The sequence below is a fragment of the Carcharhinus amblyrhynchos genome, chromosome 11 (genome assembly GCF_965287045.1).
Source record: "Carcharhinus amblyrhynchos chromosome 11, sCarAmb.v2.hapA, whole genome shotgun sequence".
Taxonomy (NCBI): domain Eukaryota; kingdom Metazoa; phylum Chordata; class Chondrichthyes; order Carcharhiniformes; family Carcharhinidae; genus Carcharhinus; species Carcharhinus amblyrhynchos.
Genome location: NC_137334.1, coordinates 11,809,165 through 11,831,226, shown reverse-complemented (window position 1 = coordinate 11,831,226; position 22,062 = coordinate 11,809,165). Strand labels below are relative to the sequence as shown.

The window sequence follows — 22,062 nt, the reverse complement described above, 5'->3', positions numbered from 1 at the left end:
GAGTGTGAAGCAGTGAGTGTGTGATGTGCATAATCTGGCCCATGTACATATGTCCACATTAACAGCCTTCACAATTTTCCATCACAATGGAGCAGTGGTTTCTGTGCTGGTATAACAGGGTAAACAGTTGCTGGGCAGCTGTCCACAAATATTAATCGCTATTGCTGGCCTGGAGATGGAGGGGGTGGCAGGAGGGCGAGGAAGAGGAAAGAAGCGAGCAGCCACGTCCCAAGGAGAGAGAGAGAGAGAGAGCTGCTAAATGTTTCTTCCAAGCGCCTCGAGTGAGTGCATTAATGATGTGCACAGAGTTCTGAGTCGCGAGACAGCAGTAAATGAGCTGCAAGTCCCGTGATGCCTTGCTACACTTTAAACAATTACATTTAATCTGAGTGGAAGGCATGAAGCATTTGGTAATCTGCCAAATCTTTGTTCATTAGCTGTTGAGGGGCTTTCAGCTACGTGAAGCAGTGTTAAATTAATTATAATAATCATAGCCAGCAAACCGCATGAGTCATTTAATAAGTTTTAACTGTTACAATAAATTTGAATGAAAAGCGTATGTTAGAATTTCAAGCCATGGCATATTAGTAATCTAATCAATGAAGCATGGTAGCTGTGTAAAGCTCATTAAGAAGCTCTTACAGTATGTGTCAAAAAGTGTTGCCATGCGTCCTGCCTCTAATATGTATGCAAGCGTTATTCTATTGTTTTTGGAGTGTTGATAGCAGTTGGTATGGTTAAAACATTGGTGATTATTTCCAAGTAGATTTCCTTGCCCTTTCATGGGACCCAGTTTCGGTAATATCAGCCCCGTATATACTAGATTTTGGTGATTTTTTTTAAGTTTATAAAAATAGTGCATTTTCAAACTTTGAAACCGGACCTTTTTTTATTCATTCGAGAGATATGGGCGCCGCTGGTCGGCCAGCATTTATTGTCCATCCTGTGTTGCCCTTGAGAAGGTGGAGGTGAGCTGCCATCTTGAATCACTGCAGTCCATGTGCTGTGGGTTGACTCACGATGCCATTAGGGAGGGAATTCCAGGATTTTAACCCAGCGACTGTCAAGGACTTCTGATATATTTCCGAGTCAGAATGGTGAGTGACTTGGAAGGGAACTTGCAGGTGGTGGTGTTCCCATATGTCTGCTGCCCTTGTCCTTCTAGATGGAAGTAGTCATGGGTTTGGAAGGTTCTGTCTAAGGACCTTTGGTGAATTGCTGCAATGCACTTTATAGATAGTACACACTGCTGCGACTGAGCGTTGGTGGTGGAGGGAGTGGATGTTTGTAGATGTGGTACCAATCAAATGGGCTGCTTTGTCCTAGATGGTGTCAAGCTTTGAGTGTTTTTGGAACTGCACCCATCCAGGCAAGTGGGGACCATTCCATCATACTCCTGACTTGTATCTTGTAGATAGACAGACTTTGGGGAATCAGAAGGTGATTTAGTCTCCACACTGTTGTAGCTGTGTTATTGTGGCAAGTCGAGTTTCTGGTCAGTGTAACACCGTTGAATGTCATGGGGTGGTGGTTAGAGTGTCTCTTACTGGTGGTGGTCATTGCCTGGCATTTCTGTGGTGCGAATGTTAGTTGCGTCTTGTCAGCCCAAGCTTGGATATTGCTCAGATCTTGTTTAATTTGAACGTGGACTGCTTCAGTGTCTGAGGAGTCGCAAATGGTGCTGAACATTGTGTAATCATCAGCAAACATCCCCACTTCTGAGCTTATGATGGAGGAAAGGTCATTAATGAAGCAGCTGAAGGTGGTTGGGCCTAGGACACTACCCTGTAATGTCCTGGAGCTGAAATGACTGACCCCCTACACACACACGCACACAGGCAGACACCTTCCTATGTAGCGGGTATGACTCCAATCAGTGGAGAGTTTGCCCCCTGATGACCATTGATTCTAGCTTTGCTAGAGCTACTTGATGCCACCCATGATCGACTGCAGCCTTGATGCCACGGCCTGTCACCCTCACCTCACCTCTGGAGTTCAGTTCCTCTGTCCATGTTTGAACCAAGGCTGTAATGAGGTCAGGAGCTAAGAGACCCTGGCAAAACCCAAACTGGGCATCACTAACCAGGTTATTGTTGAGTAATTGCTGCTTGATAACGCTGTTGTTGGCCCCTTCCATCACTTTACTAACGAGCGAGGATAGACTGATTGGGCTACTTGTGTACTTTCCTTGTGTACGGGACATATGTGGGCAAATTTCCACGTTGTTTGTTAGATGATATTGTTGTAATGTACTGGAAGAGCTTGGGAAGGTGGGGGGGGGGCAAGTTCTGGAGCACAAGTCTACTGCTGGATTGTTATCAGGACCATTGCCTTTGCAGTATCCAGTGCCTCTAACCGTTAATTGATATCACGTGGAGTGAGTCAGATTGGCTGGAGACTGACATCTGAGATACTGGGGACCACTGGAGGAGGCTGAGATGGTCATCCAGTCGGCATTTCTGGCTGAAGATTGTTGCAAATACTTCAGCCTTATCTTTTGTACAGATGTGCTGGATTCATCCATCATTGAGGGTGGGGATATGTGTGGAGCCTCCTCTTCCAGTGAGTTGTTTAATTGTCCACCACCAATCACGACTGGATGTGGAAGGACTGTAGAGCTTGGATCTGATCAGTTGGTTGTGGGATCGTTTAGCTCTATCGCTTGCTGTTTTTGCCACTTGGCATGCAAGTAGTCCTGTTTGGTAGCTTCACCAGGTTGATACCTCATATTTGGATATGCCTGGTGCTGTTTCTGGGATGCCGTCCTGCGCTGGGTATTGAACCAGGGTGGACTCCCTGGTTTGATGGTAATGGTTGAGTGGGGGATATGCCGGGCCATGAAGTTGCAGATTCTGCTGGAGTACAATTCCAGTGCTGTTGATGGCCCACGGTGCCTCATCGATGCCCAGTTTTGAGTTGCTCAATCTGTTCAAAGTCTGTTCCATTTAGCTCAGTGATAGTGCCACACAACACAATGGAGGTTCTTCTCAATGTGAAGGTGGGACTTTGTGTCCACGAGGACTGTGTGATGATCCCTCTTGGCAATACTGTCGTGGAGAGATGCCTCTGCAGGCGCACATTGGTAAGGTTGAGGCCAAATATGTTTTCCCTTCTTGCTGGTTCCCTCACCTCCTGCCGCAGACCCAGTCTAACAGCTGTATGGGAAGGAGAAAAAAAAAAGCAGTGCTGGCAGATCAGACTCTTCCTTTTATCTCATGATTAAAGATGTAGTTGGTCAATTCTATCTTGTAATTCCCAATTGTAACTTCCAACACGTTCATTGCTTCAAAATCTTTGTCAGCAATCTACCTTGCCTCGGGCTATTCTTGCCATATCCTGAAGCAATACTTGCTTTTCTCTTATTTCCCCTGTGAATAGCAAGTACCTTTCTGCAGTCTTCCAAATTATTGTATTTAGTGCGAGTCCATGATAGAAAGAGGTTATGTGGAATTTCACTCTGGAGTTGTTTAGCCATGCGATATCATGAATTTAGTTCAAACAATACATTGCTTTCTATTTCATTTCTCTTTCATTAGTTGCCTATTTATTTTCTTCTCCAATTGCAATCCAGATCAAAGGTACGCTAGTGGTTTAATGCTGTCATCAGAAATGATCATTCTGAAAGTGTAAAACCCAGGTATGGATGCAATATTCTCATCCTAGGTATCGTCAGCACAGCAGTTCAGTGGTAGCTTTCTCACCTCTGAGCCAGAAGATAGTGGGTCAAGCCACAGTCCAGTGTACTACCTTAGAGACCATAGACTAAGCTGATAATCTGTGCAGTGTTGAGGCAGTGCTACACTGTTAGAGTTGCCAGCTACCAGGTGCAGTGTTCAGCGGAGGGCATGACTATTTTCTCAGGTGGATTTAAAGGATCCCCTGACACCGGTCTTTCTATGACTGTAATGTTTTGTTCTGCATCCTCTCCTTCCCTTCTCCCCTATGTACTGTATGAATGGTATGCTTTGTGTAACACGCAGGAACAATACTTTTCATAAGAACATAAGAAATAGGGGCAGGAGTAGGCCATCTAGTCCTTTGAGCCTGCCCCACCTTTCAATAAGATCATGGCTGATCTGAAGTGAATCAGATCCACTTTCCCGCTTTTTCCTTATAACCCTTAATTCTCTTGCCTATCAGAAATCTATCTACCCGTGACTTAAATATATTCAACGAGGTAGCCTCCACCACTTCAATGGGCAGAGAATTCCAGAGATTCACCACCCTTTGAGTGAAGAAGTTCCTCCATTCAAAGGGTGGTGAATCTCTGGAATTCTCTGCCTATTGAAGTGGTGGAGGCTACCTCGTTCAATATGTTTAAGACACTGTCCACCAATGACACCAATTTACCAATTGTATACCAATTTTCACTGTATACCAATAAGTGTGACAATAAATCAAATCAAGAGGAACTAGAAAGTATTCCTTGTGTCCTGGTCAATATTTATCCTTCAGCCAACATTGCTAAAAGATATTATGTGCTTATTTACGTCATTACAATTTGCAGGATTTTGTTGTGCGTTAATAGACTATTGTGATTCCAATGTTAAAGCTGTGACCATACTTAAAAAGTACTTCAGAGTGCAACTCAAGCAATGAGATTGTGGAAGTGTTCTGTATCAATTCAAGTTCTCTCACTCATGTGCACACACGTGAGCTCACACACATGCGCATGACACACACACACGTGCACATATACACACGCACACGCACATATACGCACGTGCACACAGAAGGATAAGGTCCGCCCGCCAGAGGCTACAATGGGAGGTTGCCATCGGTGAACCAGGAGATCCTGTTAAGTGTCAGTGCTCTCTCTGGTATGACAAATGCTGATTTCATTGTGGAAATGCTCAGTCCTAATGGTGCGCTGGTGCTTTTTGTAACTATTTTATGTGTCTTTTCATGCATTATGTTCAACTTATGCAAATGTTATATTGTCTAATTTTGGGGTAATTGGTCGGATGCCTATTTTACTGTACACCATTCTTCTTTCTATGCTTTGCATAATGTAATCTGTTGGGCCTCCTTTATGCTTGTTCTTCTAAGAACAGAAAGTGTTTTTCTATCATTTGTGTACAGTCCCATATGCCCTAAAGCTAAATTTAAAATCAGCCCTGAGTTCACGTGCAGGCTTTAGCTTTGAAATCAAATGCTTCTTCACTTTGTGCACATTCCACCCAGGATTTCACAGAAGTTTGGAGGTTAAAAAATACAGAACGCAACAGCATTCATGGCCCAGGTCAAGAAACATGCAGAGCTGATCCATGACTCACTGCCTTCCATTTCCATCAGGAATGTAGCTATTTATAGTGAGGCCAACATTTTCCTTCCTTTCTGAAATTTGAATGTGCAGACAAGCTCTGGAAGTAGCTTATTCAGAGAGAGCAAAAAGTATCATGGGTGAATACCTTGTAGCTGTATAATTTTTGCTCTTGATCTCTATCCAGCTCTGTGCTCAAACTGATCTCAGTGCTGTAGGGGATAATCAGTTCCTGCCAAGAGGAGATGTGGTTCAACAAGGTGTCAGATGTAGCTCCTTTGAGAATCCTGTTGCTGATCAGACCACATGTGTTGTGTGCTGTTTACAAGTGTGAAAAAAGTGTGAAGGAGCCCACTCCTTCCTATTTCTTTAAAGCTGAGCGTAAGGATTTCATGAATACATTTGAAAAATATTGTCACTTCACAGTTAAGCAGCAATCAATTTTACCAAAGAGGAAATTTTAATGGGCTACTTTGAAATTAAGTAAAAACGTGTTGGTAACGTGGGTTAGCAATGGAACGACAAACGACTGGACATTTCATAGAATCAGAAGGCCACTTGGCCCATACAGTCTGCACCGACCACAATTCCATACACAGGCCCTATTCCTGTAATCCCACATATTTACCCTGCTATTCTCCTGAGACTGGGAGCAATTTAGCATGTCAACCTAACCCACATATCTTTGGACTATGGGAGGAAACTCTCACAGACACAAGGAGAATGTGTAAACTCCACACAGACAGTGACCCGAAGCCGGAATTGAACCCAGGTCCCAGATTCTGTGAGGCAGCAGTGGTGTACCCACCGTGCCACCCTGCGACAGTTTGTGCTTTTGATTATTTGAGAAACCAAAGCACCACTTGAATTTGTTTTCTCAGGATTTGTCTTTGCTGTTTTCCAGTGAGCTTCACTGAGCTAAGAGTGCATGTTATAAATAAATCACAATCTTCTGGAAATAACGAGGAGAGATCCTCGGCCTGGCTTTGTGGTGGCAGTTCAGAAAGTTTGAGATTTCAAGCTTCCACACCATGGCTATATTGAGTTCTTTGTCATCAGTTGTTGTTTTGCCCGAGAGATGAGATGTCAAAGGTTTATTATCTGGTGAAAAGCAGTGAGTTTTGCCAGTGGTCTAGTCAGCGTTCTTTATGACAGCTCCATAAACAGATTCATTATCTGTTCAGCACACTTCTGTATTTGGGATTTACCGGAGCACAAAATAGGTGTCACATTCACCTGGGATTACAAAGCAACTTGCATGTGAGATGCTTTGGGATGTTTGATTTGATTTATTATTGTCACATGTATGAGTATACAGTGAAAAATATTGTTCCTTGCATGTTATACAGACAAAGCATACTGACATAGAGAAGGAAAGGAGCGAGTGCAGAACGTTGTGTTACAGTCATAGCTAGGGTGTAGAGAAAGATCTGATGGCACCAGGGAAGGAACTGTTCTTGAGTCATTTGATACTTGACCTCAGACTTTTGTATCCTTTTCCTGACAGAAGAAGGTGGAAGAGAGAATGTGCGGGGTCCTTAATTGTGCTGCCCGCTTTGCCGAGGCAGCAGGAAGTGTAGACAGAGTCAATGGATGGGAGGCTGGTTTGACAGAAGTTATGCTTTCTTAAATATGAGGCACTCCAAAAAAATTGCTACCTAATTTTTTTCTCCACCCTCAGTGCTCTCTGAACCCATCACAAATGGTGCGGTTTTGGAGCCTTAACTTTGCAACGCTGAGCAGATCCAGAGACAGAAGCACCAGCATGGTAAATACCCAGTTGTTTACAGTTCCATTATCAAAGCAGCCAAACTTGGAAATTTTTGTTTGGTTGCAAAACACCCTTTTTCACCCTGAATGGAATTGATTGAAAATTAGCTATGAAATGTTAGTATTATTTTATATATTTTACAGCTTTAATTAAGCAAAACCTCCTGTTTAACCTTGTTTAGTTGACTGTAGTCAATTTATAGCTGTAGTGCAAGCATATGACAGTGAAGGCTACTGTTAATTAGACCATTAGCACTTTTCCATCTCAGATGAGTGGAGGTCAAATTCACAGGTCCCTAGTGAGCCCTTAAAAAGTCACACTGCACATATAGTGAATAGCAATGATATTGTTTAATGTCTTCAAGGATATTGGCTGTGGCAGGAATCTGGGAGCAGAAACTCAGGATGATGTGGCTTGCGTCTGGATTAATATCAAACCCGTAATCCTAATCAGCTTTAGTAGTGAAGTAATTTGATGAGTGCGTACTTTTTAAAAAAAATGCAAGCCAGGGCAGGAGCAATGTGGAAATGCAGCGGAAAATAACCTTGATTAAAGTTAACCTTCATTCAAACCAGCTCCATTATGAAATAGCCCATTCTGCAGTGTTTGCCAGGTTGTGGTCAAAGCTCTTTGTAGTCCAACCCTGGTAACGAAAGAAGCTGAGCTTTCCAACTGCCCCAGCAGTGCCCATCAGATTGCTGAGAGATCAGAGGCAGAAGTCAGGGCAGTATTGATCTGGATGGCTCAGTGTGACATTTAGCCTTTGTGATATGATAGTTAGGTTGTGCTGTGACAAGAGTTTGTGACCTAAATTCCCACTATGATAAATTGTGAAATTGAGTTCAACAGATCAGGTAATTTGAGGGCTAGAGTAACCATGAACGTTGCTTGATTGTTGTAAGAAGCCACTTACATCCTTCAGGAAAGGGAACCAGTTCCGGCCTTCACGTAACTAGTTGGATACCACGTGAATGATTACAAGCTGCCTCTGAAGTGGCCTAAAAATAGGCAATGAATGTGGCCTTGCCAACATTGCCCACATCCTACAAACCACCCTTTCAGAAACTCCAGCAATGTATATTAAATGATGTGGAGATGCTGGTGTTGGACTGGAATGGGCCCAGTAAGAAGTCTCACAACACCAGGTTAAAGCCCAACAGGATCATTTGGAATCGCAGGCTTTCAGAGCTGCTCCTTCACCTGATGAAAATTCACCATTTTACAAAAAGTAATGTGTTGTCCTAATTTCTTGGTTTCAAATCCTGCCGCAACCACCATCCTTGAAGACATTAAACAGCGTCTTTGCTATTCACCACATGTGCAGTGGGACTTTCCAGGTGTTGTCTGATTGGAAAATTGCACATCTGTGTGATACAAATTTCTCTTGTTATTTTCACTGCACGACTGACTCTTCACCATGATGATATAAAGCTCAAAGTGCTTTCTCTGGGCACAACCAAAGATTGGAGGAATGATAGAACCAGAGGGGCATTTGGAGAGTAGTTTTACGTGAGGAGTTTGCATCGTCTGAAAGGATGGAGGAAATGGGTTCAATAATAACTTTCAAAAAGAAAATGTATGCTTGAAAGTTAAGCATAGCTAAGGGGAAAGAACAGTGGAGAGGAGCTAATTAAATTGTGTAACTTCTTCGAAATAACTATGAGCCGAATGGCCTCCGCATGCTGTGTGATTTTATGAAAATCTGCTCAGCATTTGTCACAGTAAAGGCCACCTGAAGCAAACATTTCATTCCTCTGCCTCATCCAGTTTCCATACAAACCTGTTACATACAGGTACTTCTATGTAGATTTTTTTTCTCTTGAAGGAACCTCAACAGGACAGCATGGTGGCACAGTGGTTAGCCCTGTTACCTCACAGCACTAAGGACCCGGGTTCAATTACAGTCTCGGTGACTGTCTGTATGGAGTTTGCATGTTGTCTCTGTATCTGTGTGGGTTCCCTCCAGGTGCTCCCATTTCCTCCCACAGTCCAAAGTTGTGCGGGTTAGGTTAATTGACCATGCTAAATTGACCCCAGTCTCAGGGGGATTAGCAGGGTAAATGTCTGGGGTAATGACAGTAGGGCCTGGGTGGGACTGTGGTTGGTACAGACTCAATGGGCTGAATGCTGTACTTCTGCACTGTATGTATTCTATGGTGTGTGATATCCAAAGCCTTACTGAATTTTGATGTAGGGAAACAAATTGGAAATAACATATGTAATTATGCATCATCATTAATTTCTGTTAGTTTAGATCTTAGATCTTCAGGGTATTCTGAAAGCTCTAGAACTGTTAACCTGAGACAAGCAAGTATGCCTATGTTTTGCTAACTAATTTTAAAGGAGGAGGTTTAAGTCTATAAGAGTTGCTTGAATTGGAACTCATTGTGTGAGGTTAGCCATTAAGAATTGCATCTTGTCTTGCTTAAGTATTGTTCAATTGTTAAAGGTTAAGCTAATTCATTTGTTGTTAAGTAAAATTTGCTTGGATAAAAACTTCCCATTGTGTCAGTAGAATTGCACCTGGAGTGAAACATCATCTCCTCACCCTGCCAAAATAGCAAATTGTTGAGGTTCAGTCTAACTTCTGTCCTTACAGAAGAGAGGCAGACAGATATTGAGAGAGGAATCGGGAGACGTAGAGAGATGTTGATAGAAAGATGTAGCTAGTGAGAAGGATAGGGAGAAATGTTTACAGAAAGGTATTGAGAGCTGTTACTGAAGTTTTTCAGAGTCATCATTTCATTACTTGGCATGGGATGGGGAGTGAGAGGTCTTTTCAATTATTAAAGTTTTCTCCTGTCATAGTTGATGGCTGTTAATTGACATTTGCTTTTTATAGTTCTGACTTGTTATATTGTAATGGTTAACAAACTTTTTGAATTCTCAACCTAATGTGTACTTTGTTGCCACGTGATTATGTCTCTAGAACCTGGTATGAAATCTTGCAGCAGGTAGATTCTTGATAAGTAAGAGGGTGAAATATTATCGTGAGTAGGTGGGAATGTGGAGTTGCAGTTACAACTGGGGGAGCAGACTCGAGGGGCTAAGTGGCCTACTCCTGTTCCTAATTCATATGTTTAAGGTGTAACACCAGCTGTCTCTCTCTCTGTCTGCTCTTGCACTCTCAGATCCTTGCAGTCTGGCTTTCTATTAGATTCTGGCATACCTCATGAAAACCCTGTAAATCGATACTAGGCTTACCATGTCCTATTCCCTTCTCAAAGCCCGTGAATCACATGAACCTTGTATTCAGGTAGAAATGCTGATCAACTATCTTCTAAACTCCTAAATCCATTTTGTCTTGAACTAAATGGGCAGTTTTAAGTATAACCATTTATAAAACCTGACACTTCCCTTGGAAACCTGGAGCCAAACAGTCTAGCCACAGTCATCACAGATGCCCTCGCCATTATCCACAGATGTGAATGTCTTATGCTGCCTTCTCAGTACTACAACGTGTGGTCCTCTTTAACAACCAAGGGATCCATGTTTCTTGTCCAGCAGAACTCAGAACAGGTCATCCTAAATTAAAGAAACGCTCGTAAAAATAATCTTACATCCTTCCTGTCTGAAACAGTTTCATCACATGATGCATATTGGCAAAGGTCTATTAGAGGTAAAAGCAGATTTCTTTCTGGACAAACAATTGTTAGATGGCTTCTGGTTGAGCTGCCATACCATATGTGCCAAATGTATTCAGGTCCCAATCCTAATCAGTGCTGCTGGGGCTCTGCAAATGATCGTGGGGCCTTTAGGCTGGAAAGAGGAGCTCAACTGGTGGGATCCTTTTCCTGATCACTTTTGTGATTTCTGTTTGATAAGAATAGATTTCGCCACCTTATAAACATGGCTGTGTCATCCCGCCTTATCATAGACTTCCCAACACTCAAGAATGCACTTAAAGAAGAACCTAATGATGACTGATGCCCACAGTACCACAAGTCACTCACCTTTACTGGCAGCTAGATTACTTTTGGAAAAATTGCCAATCTTACACCCTCCTGTTTTTATATGTCTATGGTAATGCTGTACTTTCATTATTAGTAATTTTTCTGTCATCTACTGGGTTCCTTTCAAAACTGACTTGTTAGAAACAAGCTGCCTATTCTCCATGTGTTCAGTGTTCATAAATTGAAGATTTCATACGTGTGAGGCACTGAACAGTTCAAGAACAAAAATTAGACCAGGTTTCATTATAGAATATATTGGATTTCTTGTGTCTGGAGAAAGGTAAGATCTCTCTCAAATTATCAGGCTGTTAAATTGCTGTTTTTACATCAATGTAGAATGATTTCAGATGTATGTTATTGCAAATCTGTAATATTCCTCCGTAATTAGAAAATCTCATTCCAAAACGCACTTCACAGAAGAGGTGCGGGACCAATTTAGGAGATATTGTTGAGGTCTTGTACTGAGTGCAGTCAAGTGTGAAACCATGTTTTAAAAAATCTCCCATTTTGCATTTAGGAAGTTTCTATACATGCGCTTAACCTCTTCAGTCACTGGGAAGAGTGTGATGTACACCAGTTTAATGTATTGATGCCAACAGTATATACCATCTAGGTACACATGTGAGATCAATGTCTCAACTTTACAGCAAGTTTGGCCATTTGGCTCAACCCGTCCATTTTGGGCGGCTATGCTCTACACAAGCCTTTACTCGCACTTTCCCTCCCAACCTTATTAGCATTCCACTTAATAGTATCCATGTTATTTGCTTCAAATATTTAGCATATTCCATATTCTAATAACTCTGTGTAAGGTTTCTCCTGAATTCTCTATTGGTTTATTAGAGTCAGAGTTGACAGCATGGAAACAGGCCCTTCAGCCCAACTTGTTCATGCAGCCCTTTTTTATTTAAAACCCCCAAGCTAATCCCAAATGCCCACATTTGACCCGTATTCCTCCACAACCATCTTATCCATGTAACTATATAATGCTTTTTAAAAGACAAAATTGTACCTGCTTCTACTGCTATCTCTGGCAGCTTATTCCAAACACTCAGCACCCACTGTGTGAAAAAATTGCCCCTCTGGACACTTTTGTATCTCTCCCCTCTCACCTTAAACTATGCCCTCTAGTTTTAGATTCCCCCAACTTTGGGAAAAGATATTGACTATCTAGCTGATCTGTGCCTCTATTATTTTATAGACCTCTATAAGATCACCCTTCAGCCTCCTATTGGTGACGTTCTGGTATTTGTGGCTCCTAATTGTATTTTCCCCATAAATGGAAGCATCTTCTCTGTTTACTTTTTTTTTACCCCTGAAGTATACTTCATTCATAGAATTTGTAAAGGTGCATTTTGCAACTGTTCAAATGTGACATTACATTAAGTGCAGTAATACAGCGCATTAGGTGCTTCTCTATTCTTGCCGTTGCAGGTTATATTACAATGCAGATTTGCATTTTATGTCAAGCATTCTCTGGTGCGTGTAGCCCAAGAGGTTTCACATGGCTTCCAGTCCCGTGGCACACAGTGCCAGGGGTCTCAATGTAGTCACCTTGCCCCATTGAGATGTTGCAACCGCTGTCCCAAGCCTCTCTGAACGCAGCCCTGGATCTTGGAATGTGCCAGTCATAGAGTTGACAGCATGGAAACAGGTCCTTCAGCCAAACTTGTCCATGCTGCCTCTTTTCTTTTTAAACTCCAAAGTTAATCCCAAATGCCCACATATCCCTCTACAACCATCTTATCCATGACATTCCTTAATGCACTGGAAGACCAGCAAGCTTAAGGCAGGCCAAAGTGCATCTTTTACAAGGCTGGTGGTCCTCCAACAGCAGTCATAGAATCACAGCATCCCTACAATACAGAACGAGACCATTTGAGTCTGCACCGACTCTCTAACAGAGCATCTTACCCAGGCCCTCATCCCCACCCTATCCCTGTAACCCCACACATTTACCTCACTAATTCCCCTCACCTACATACCTTGGGACACTGGGGCAATTCATCATGGCCAATCCACCTAACCTGCACATTTTTAGGTGAAACCAGAGCACCCGGAGTAAACCCCCACAGACATGGGGTGAAGGTGCAAATTCCACACGAGTAGTGATCCAAGCTGGGAACTGAACCTGGGTCCCTGACGTAGTGAGACAGTAGCGCTAACCACTGTGCTGCCCCAGCCGTCGACAACTGCCCACAACAGTTTATCTTGTTGTGCATTCCTGGGAACAGCTCATGGAGTACTGAGTCCTGCATTACAGAGCTTCTGGGAATGAACCTTGACATAACCACTGCAGCTCTTTTCAGACCTGTGCGCAGACGCATTCCAGAATGAGTTAGACGATAGTCTCTTCCCCACAGCAGCTGCCTTGGGGCAACATGCAAAGACAGTGAGACTCTGAGCCTGCAGGAAGGATCTGACTTTTCACCACCAACCAAGTATGAGTGCTTGTTTAAAGTTCTGGCGATAAGCAATTCTGCCAAATGACTCTGACACATTGCTTAGGAAATCATCTTGTCGTGTCTACTCTATCAAACACTTTGATAAATAGTATGGATCTTGACTAGGGATTTTCTTTTCATCCTACTGCTAGCTCTGTTTCAGAGTCAATTAAATTAAAGCTGCCTAAATGAATCCATTGGTTAGCACTGAGTACAATCTCCAGCAGTTCAATTTCATTAGATTTCAACCAATTGCTCCAGTTACTTGCACCCTTTAAACAGCGAATGTGTTTTCGGGGGAAAGAATGGCACTGTGGAGATTTTCCTTTTAAATGTGGTTACTAAAATTTTTAGAGTACGAAATGCTTGTTCATAAATGGCACAAACCTATTCTTATGCCAAACTGTGTACTTGTGCTAGCTTTTGATAATGCTGATTTCTTTACCCCGTAGTGACATTTTCTTATTTGTGCTGGGCATACGTTTTTCCAAAGCGGTTTTAAATGCTTTTGTAAATTCTCATTGGGATCATTGTTTCGCTGTGAGAAGCCACCCTAAGTAGACTGGGAAATGTGGGAATAGTATTGCGATCTTAGCTGACTGCCAAAAAGCACATCCTTTTACAATGTATGCAATTAATTAATTTCCATTGACCAGTCAGAATTCAGTCTAGTCTTACATCTTGTCGTGGAGTGACATTTACAATTTCCCAATCCAGCGACACAGTACTATTGAAAACTGTAACTAACACATTTATAGTTTCCCAACTTGTTATCTTTTAATATGCAAGAATTGAAACTTCTTGATCCTGTAGAATTACCTACCTTAAGCCCCAATATTTACTCAGTTGCCTTTTCTTTTCAATGTTAAATCCAATAACTCAGTCACCTTAGCTTGTGCATACATAGGCCTTTTGATTTTGCCAACTGGGAACTCCAAGAATTTCTTGAGTATGTCTTGCAATTTTAGAGCATAGCAGAAGAATTGGAGGAGGCAGTCTTAAAATTGTATAAATATGTCAAAGCAGTATCTCGGATGCTTTTAAGAACTAACTTCTTCTGTTTCTATGTTCCATATTTATCAGTGCATAGGTATGGAATGTAGAAACAGGAGAAGGTATTTCATTAACATTATGGCTTGTGGATAACTGTCCAGTTTTACTTTATGGAAATTTGGTGTCCTTTAAATGTTAAATTGGTACTATGCTGAATTGCTCAATTCTTTGCTTTCTGTGTTCGATGTCTGAGTTGGTGAATGTGTCTTTTCGAGTCTTCACTCATTATGAGTGAATTAGAACGAGCTGCCAGAGGTAGTTATAGAGGCGGGTACAATTTTGCCTTTTAAAAAGCATTTAGACAGTTACTTGGGTAAGATGGACATAGAGGGATATGGGCCAAACGTGGGCAATGGGGACTAGTTTAGTGATTTAAAACAAAGGGGCAGCGTGGACAAGTTGGACCGAATGGCCTGTTTCCATGCTGTAAACCTCTGACTCCACAGAACGTGAGTTTTCCAAACCTGTGAACAATTGAGCTGTGGTTAATCACATTTCATGTGTTTGAGGGATAAACTTGGTGTGTCAAATTGCTGAAATGTTCACCGTTAAATTGTCTCCTCAGCAATATCTTTGGATTGCGGCCTGTTGACTATGCCAATTCTGAAGAAATGATAACAGCTCTGCAGCACTCCCCTAAAGATGAAGATCCAGTTGCTGAGCACTGCCTTGCAGTATGTATTCTGAGATGGGATGCAATCCTTTTAGTGCTTAAGTATTTTACTCTCCAGTAACTACCTATTCATTAATGTTAATTATCTTTAACGATCAAGACATCTTTTATTACTGCAATATTCTATGGGATAAACCTTTTAATGGATACTTAGATGAAAATTTTAGCTCCTTTCAGCACTAGTGTTGTCTAATTTATTTTCATCAATTGACTGATGTACAGTGATAGGTTTCTAGCATAACACCCAAGTGGCTGTGTTGGTATGAACATGAACAGTGACTGTACACTGTTCTATCCTAATGCATGCTATAGACAAACTCAATCTTCTCTTGTTGTCCACATTTATTTTGGCAGTGGTATTGAACAATGAACTAAATAGGAATGGGTGGTGGGAACACATTTTCTTTTTGGATTGCGCTTTGTTGAAGTGCCTGGCCTCGTTACAGTTTTTGATCGATAACATAACAGGGCAGCGTGGCCGTGCAACATACAGGGAACACTGGGTGGTGGGGGTTCTCAAAGCCTACTTCAACCTGTTGTAGAGGAAGAAACTCTCAATGCCGTTTAAGGAGCACTTGGATATGCACTTGAAGAATTGTAACCTTCTGCCCTGTGGAGCAGGAAAATAGGATTAGGCAAAATAGCTCTTTTCCAACTGCCACGGCTACAATGGCCCACATGACGACCTTCTGTGCTGATAATTTCTGTGTTTCTAATAGATATACTGGCTGATTTAGTTTTTTTCCCTCTCCTCCCCAGCCCCTAGTCCAGGTGTTGCGCAATAACTGGGATCAGATCATGCCATGTAAACAAGGGCTGGACCTAGGCTTAAAGCTACATTACGTTTTGGGATTACTTATTCAGCCATTGGGGGCAGTTTTATTTTCTAGCTGATTCGTCAGTTTATTTAAAACACAATTAAAACACATTGTTGACCCAATTGCTAAGGGAGTAATAATTGCTGCAGTTGATCTTCTAATGAGTAGCTGATTCTTTGTTTTGAGAAGAGTTAAATTAGTACAAGCATGCTTAAATCTGTATCGGGGCAGGTATCACTGATGCTGTTTTTTGTTATGTGTGCACGGTACTCCATTTCCGGTAGCATCCATGTCTCTGTATAGGCTGGCGTTGACACAGTGGTTAACACTGCTGTCTCACAGCGCCAGGGAACCAGGTTCAGTTCCAGCCTCGGGTGACTGTGTGGAGTCTGCACGTTCTCCCTGAGTCAGCTCTGGTTTCCTCCCACAATGTGCGAGTTAGGTTGATTGGCCATGATAAATTGCCCCTTAGTATCAGGGGGATTAGGAGGGTAAATACGTGGAGTTATGGGGTGAGTCTTGGGTGGGATTGTTGTTAGTGCAGGCTCAATGGGCCAAATGGCCTCCTTCTGCATTGTAGGGTTTGTATGATTCTATGTTTATCTTATTTGAGGCTAACCTGCTCCTTGTCTTTCCAACGAGTAGGTAACTGCGAGCCAGCGAAGAGATGGACCTATAGTATTGCTGGGAAGTGAGCTCCTATCAGCTAAGAAGAATAAACTTGGCAAGTTGGCAAAGCTGCTGAAAGCTGGGAACTGCGCTGAATTTAACACCTCAGGTATGTTTCCATGCATTGGCATTCCAAATGTTAACCCTAGCTAACTGGACAAAAATGTACAAGGATGGAAATGGGAGCAGTTTCTATTAATTTCCTCAAAAGATTTTGGAAATCAGAAAAAATGTTGGAAAGAATACAGATCGGTACTTGTGTAATGGTGTGCAAAATAATTTGAGTTCCACAAACATGTAAAAGAGGCAACAGGATCACCACTGGAATGGTTGTGCCAACCAGCTATGCTATCAAGTGAATTTCCATGGTGATAATTGTTAAGTGAACAATAGCTCCACAACTCCGTGGAATGCTGTTTTAGAAGGAAATGGTTGGCAAGAGTTTGGAGAACCTCTGCTTCTGGATCTGTGAGCAAATTTCACAGGAGAAAGAAAGATGCACAGAAGGGAGTAGGGAGTAAAAGAGAGAGTGAAGAAGAGAAGGCAGAAGGGAGTAAGGAGTAAAGAGAGGGTGAAGAAAAGGCAGAAGGCCAGGTTAAGTTCAGAGTCGCATAATAGGAGGATGATGAGAGGGATACCTTCAGCACCAAGAAGTTTAGAACATGTAAGATCTCATGAGGTTGATGGGAATAAGACTTATGAACATATCAAAGTGTACACCCTCCACCTCAGCCAAAATTGTGCTGTCCTTTGAAGAGATGAAGTAGTGGGGGTGTGGGGGGAGAGAATTCTTGGGGATGGGGGGCACAAGAGAAAGAGAATTCTGGCAAACACACCCCTCCCCCCAACCTTCTGGGTGATCGAAATTAGTCCAGGGGATTCCACTGGCCTGATGACAGTAAACTGTCTCTTTGTGAGAGGCAATCTCTACTGCAACCAGAAAAAAAAACCCAGCTCCCGTATGATGGAAAGAAGAGGGAGGTTCTGTACAGATTTGTATTATGAATTATAACTCTGCTGGATTTATGGAGATAGTGGCAGATGCTACTTTTCAATAATAACGTTTGCTCCGGATAAATCAGATAGATCAAGATAATGTACTTGTGGGACAGCAGAATGAGAGTCATGATTGACTATAGCTGTAGCGATAAAGCTGTTGGAAAGACTAGAGTGGGTTACAAAACCTTCCATGCCAGTGAGAATATCATTTATTATTATTTATTAACAATATAGATAACAAATAGTGTTTACTTCCTGATACAAAAGCAAAGGACAAAAGCAAGGGAAAGGCAACAAAGAATTTGATAAGTCTATCATGGCAAATATAGTGTTTAGTGTCAGACAGGAGGGAATATCTTCAATGCTATACTGCAGGAGTTAGCTGGGTAGCAGTGGTTAGAAGGCCAGTGAGAAGATACCTGGGGCAAAGAGATTAGACTGCAGCCTGGGAGATGAGAATGGCTGTATTTTTAGCATGAAGGGGAAAGTTTTTAAGTGAGATGTGCGGGAGACGTTTTTCACACAGAGGGTGCCTGGAATGCGACAAGACATTTCTCAGCTTACTTTTGGAGGTTTTGCTGAAATCACAGAGCGGAAGCTTCCACCGAACTTTGGATTTCCTGCTATCCCCATTTGAGATTTGCGCACTCCTCTTACCATTGGAGGTGGTGGAAACAGACACGTCAGCAACATTTAAGAGGCATCTGAATGTGTACATGAATAGAGAGGGAATAGAAGGATGTGGTCTGAGTTAGGGCTCAAGGTTTTTTTTTAGTTTAGTTTGGGCATCTTGATTGGCAACGGCTTGGAGAGCTGACGGGTCTGTTCCTGTGCTGTACTTTGCTTTGTTCCATGATCAGGTAAATCATTCGATCAGGATTCTGCACGAGTGTGACACTGACAGTGAACCAGAGCCATTGTTGTGTTCGAACGTTGAGGTTGCCAAGACTAGTGACTTTGGAAGTCAACTGAAAGATCTTAACTGTGCTTGATTTAAAAAACAACCAGAACATTTTAAAATGTTCTTAAGATTAGGAAACAAATCGAGTAGATGCTTTTTCATTTATGGAAGATTGAATTCAGGGTCAAAAAGCAGCTATTTTAGTAAAGAGGGTTGAGTTAAAGGCATCACAGGCTCCTTACAAATGAAAATAAGGAAAGGCTGGCATGCTAAATAATTAGCTTGCATCAGCATTTGCAACAGGGAAAGCATGCTGGACATACCAAGGAAACTAAGATGCACAGGTTACGTGGATTAGCTATGGTAAATTGCCCCTTAGTGTCCAAAGATGTGCAGTTTAGGTGGATTAGCTATAGTAAATTGCTCCTTAGTAGTCAAGATGTGCAGGTTAGGTGGAATGGCCACGCGAAATTGTCCCTTAGTCTCCAAAGATGTGTAGGTTAGGTGGGTTGGCCATCCTAGGGTTATGGGGATAAGATTGGGGGGTGGAGGGAGTGGGTCTGGGTAAGATGCACTTTTGGAGAGCGAGTCAGTGCAGGCTTGATGGGCCGAATGGTTCCCTCTGCACTGTAGAGATTCTAATATTGCATCAGCGTGGAATTAAATGAAGTTAAATTAGTCAGTAAAATGATAGCCAGACTTGATCCTTATTTCTTGTCCTGTCTTTATTTTGATGTTACAGTAGGATAAACAAAATACAGTCAAGACTAGGCATAAGTGTGCAGACAATACCTCCGTCGAATCAACCCTGTGTATGTGTTCAGATCTCCTGCTTACTTTCGTTAACTCCATGATTTGGTTATAAGTTTGCGCATTGTCTTATATCTTGCATCATTCTCTTTTCTGTTTGTGCTTCCCTCAGCAATCTCACTTCTGGCCTGAGGTAAAAACGTTATCAAACTCCTAATTTAATAAATTGCTGAAGTGGACATGGCCTTTGCCTTCTGATTTAATCATGCACACGTTTTCATCTCCCTCATCCTTTCTGCTCACTTTCAATTTAACTCCTTACTTCCCCTTTCTCAAATTCTTTGCTTGTTACTTGTTCTGTCTCAGTATATTCTCCTCTTTCTTCTGCCAAGCTCGCTTTACTGCTCTTGTTATTCCTTGCTGCTTCCCCATTCTTTATATCTCTGATGTTTTCACATCCAATGCCTATGGCTATCAGCAATACCACTAATATTATTGATCCCTTCGCAACAGCCCTGTCCAAGTTTGAGTCTTCACTTGTGGCATTCTCCTGCCATCCATAATTTCTGAAAACCTTAATCTCTACCTCAAGTCTTGTTATTATCTTGCAAGATGTGCATGATGTGTTTCAGTCCTGTAGTTATGGATTCCGGTGACAATAGTTGGTGGGGGGCGGGGCGCGTTGCAATGTGCGATATGTGGATTGGCCTGTATAGCTTTGTTTTCCCCTGGCATCTATCTCTATTTTGTCACATTATGGTAGTGGAAGGAAAACAGATTTTACCTCCAATTTTTATGCTCCCTTTCACTAGCATAATGTCATCTGTGTGATAAGGTTGTTCCCACCCTGTTGCTAACTAGGTAGGTGGGCAACAGTGGTCGGAAGTGGGAGAGATATTTGGGGTCAAAGAGGTTAGATTGCAACTTAAGAGGTGAGAATGACTGAATTCTTAGCATGGGGGGTAATGTTTAAGGGAGTTGTGAGGGGGGGAGTTTCTCATGCAGAGTGATGGGTGCCTCGCATGCGCTGCCAGAGGAGGTGGTGGAAGCAGATGCATTTGCAACATTTAAGGGGTATTTGAATAGGGAGGGAATAGATGGATATGGTCCAAGGCTAGGTCAGAAGGTTATTTTCAGTTTAGTTAGGGCATCTTAATTGGCAGGGGCTTATTGATCCCTTCGGAACAGCCCTGTCCAAGTTTGAGTCTTCGCTTATGGCATTCTCCTGCCAACAAGGAGGTCCGAAGGGTCTGTTCCTGTGTTGTACTTCTCTTTGTTCTACGATCAGGTAAACTGATTGACAAATCGTTAAAAAAAGGTAGTATTAATAATACCATTGTCAATAGCTCAGAAGCAAGCAGAGTGGAAGAAAGAAGAGTAGCATTCAGAAATTGCACCTGAGATGCAATGGATAAAGGGAAAACTAAAAGATAAAAGTAATTTAAAAAGAAGGGAGAGTGATAATGGGAAACATGCAGCCAAAAAGCAGGTTGAAGCACGTGGTCCAAATGAGCTTCATACGACACATGGAATATTAGAAACAAATTGAATGAATTGCAGTTGCAAATTAAACTTGGAGAGTATGATACAGGGCAGTAGGATGGTCAGGATTGGGAACTGAACACAACAGGTTATAGGGTCTGGAGGAAAAATAGTGCAAATGGTAGAGGAGAGGGGAGTAACCTTTGTAATAAAGGGTAAGATGACAGGGCACACAACGCCAGGTTTATTTGAAATCACAAGCTTTCGGACTGCTGCTCCTTCATCAGGTGAAGTGACAAAGGTGCAGTGATTTCAAATAAACCTGCTGGACTACAATCTGCTGTAGTGTGACCCTTCATCTTGTCCATTCCAGTCCAACACCCCCATCTCCACATCGTGTAATAAAGGATGAAATCACTTTGATAGTAACAGAATATAATTGGATGTGAACAGGCATTATGGTGGAATGAAGAAATGGAAAGTGACTTGTGACAGTAGTTGGAGTTGTCTTTAGGTCCCTGGTAGCAGCATGAACGGAGGCGAGCTTAAACAAACATGTAGTGAAGGCAGAGTGGGGAAATTTTAACTTTCATGTAGATTGAGACTAGCAGACATGTCAGAAAGGTAATGAATTTCATAATTGCATCCGGGATAGATTCTTTGGGTATATCCTCGAACTAACAAGGAGGCGTGCAATGTTGGATTTAATAAAGAGGACAGATTTAGCTAGCAGCCTAACAGTGCGTGAACATTTATCTAATAGCTTTCATAATGTGATCAAGTTCAATGCAGTATTTAAAAGGGAAAAGTGTGAATAGCTACTAAGATTCTGTAATAAAAACAAAGTGCTGGAAATACTAAGCAGGTCTGGCAGTGTGTGTGGAGAGAGAAACAGAGTTAATGTTTCACGTCAGATGTGATTCCCGTTCCGAACTGAAAGATGGTGACAGGTAAGATGTGCTTCAGTCCTGTGGATTATGGATTTCAGTGACAGTGGTGGGAGGGGGTGGCGCCCTGTATAGGTTTGTTTGTCCACTGCATCACTATTTTGTGGTCGTGTTATGGTGGAAGGAAAACTGACGACGAGTTTAATTCTGTTGAATAGGGAAGGCGGAGGAGGGACGAGGTAGTCATGGAGAGATTAGATGATGAAACTGTCAGGGTACAAAGACTGATGAGTGGTGATGGTTGCTTTGTTTTTTTTTTGTTGTCTTTTTCTGTTCCTTTTCTGCAACCAGGCGTTTCTCTGTCCTCAGCTTGCTCTCTGCTGCAGCGCCTCATTGGAA

The 22,062-nt window shown here is 42.2% G+C and overlaps 1 protein-coding gene across 2 annotated transcripts in view; it reads left to right on the top strand.

The window, feature by feature from the left end:
• The window catches only part of LOC145349912 (BRCA1-associated RING domain protein 1-like), a 194,223-nt gene that overhangs the window by 118,707 nt on the left and 53,454 nt on the right, over positions 1-22,062 (top strand). For both annotated transcript variants that reach the window (XM_080198578.1, XM_080198579.1), the window contains 2 exons: positions 15,050-15,158; positions 16,621-16,753. In XM_080198578.1, the coding sequence (XP_080054704.1) occupies positions 15,050-15,158; positions 16,621-16,753 (242 nt within the window). The remainder of the gene's footprint in view (positions 1-15,049; positions 15,159-16,620; positions 16,754-22,062) is intronic.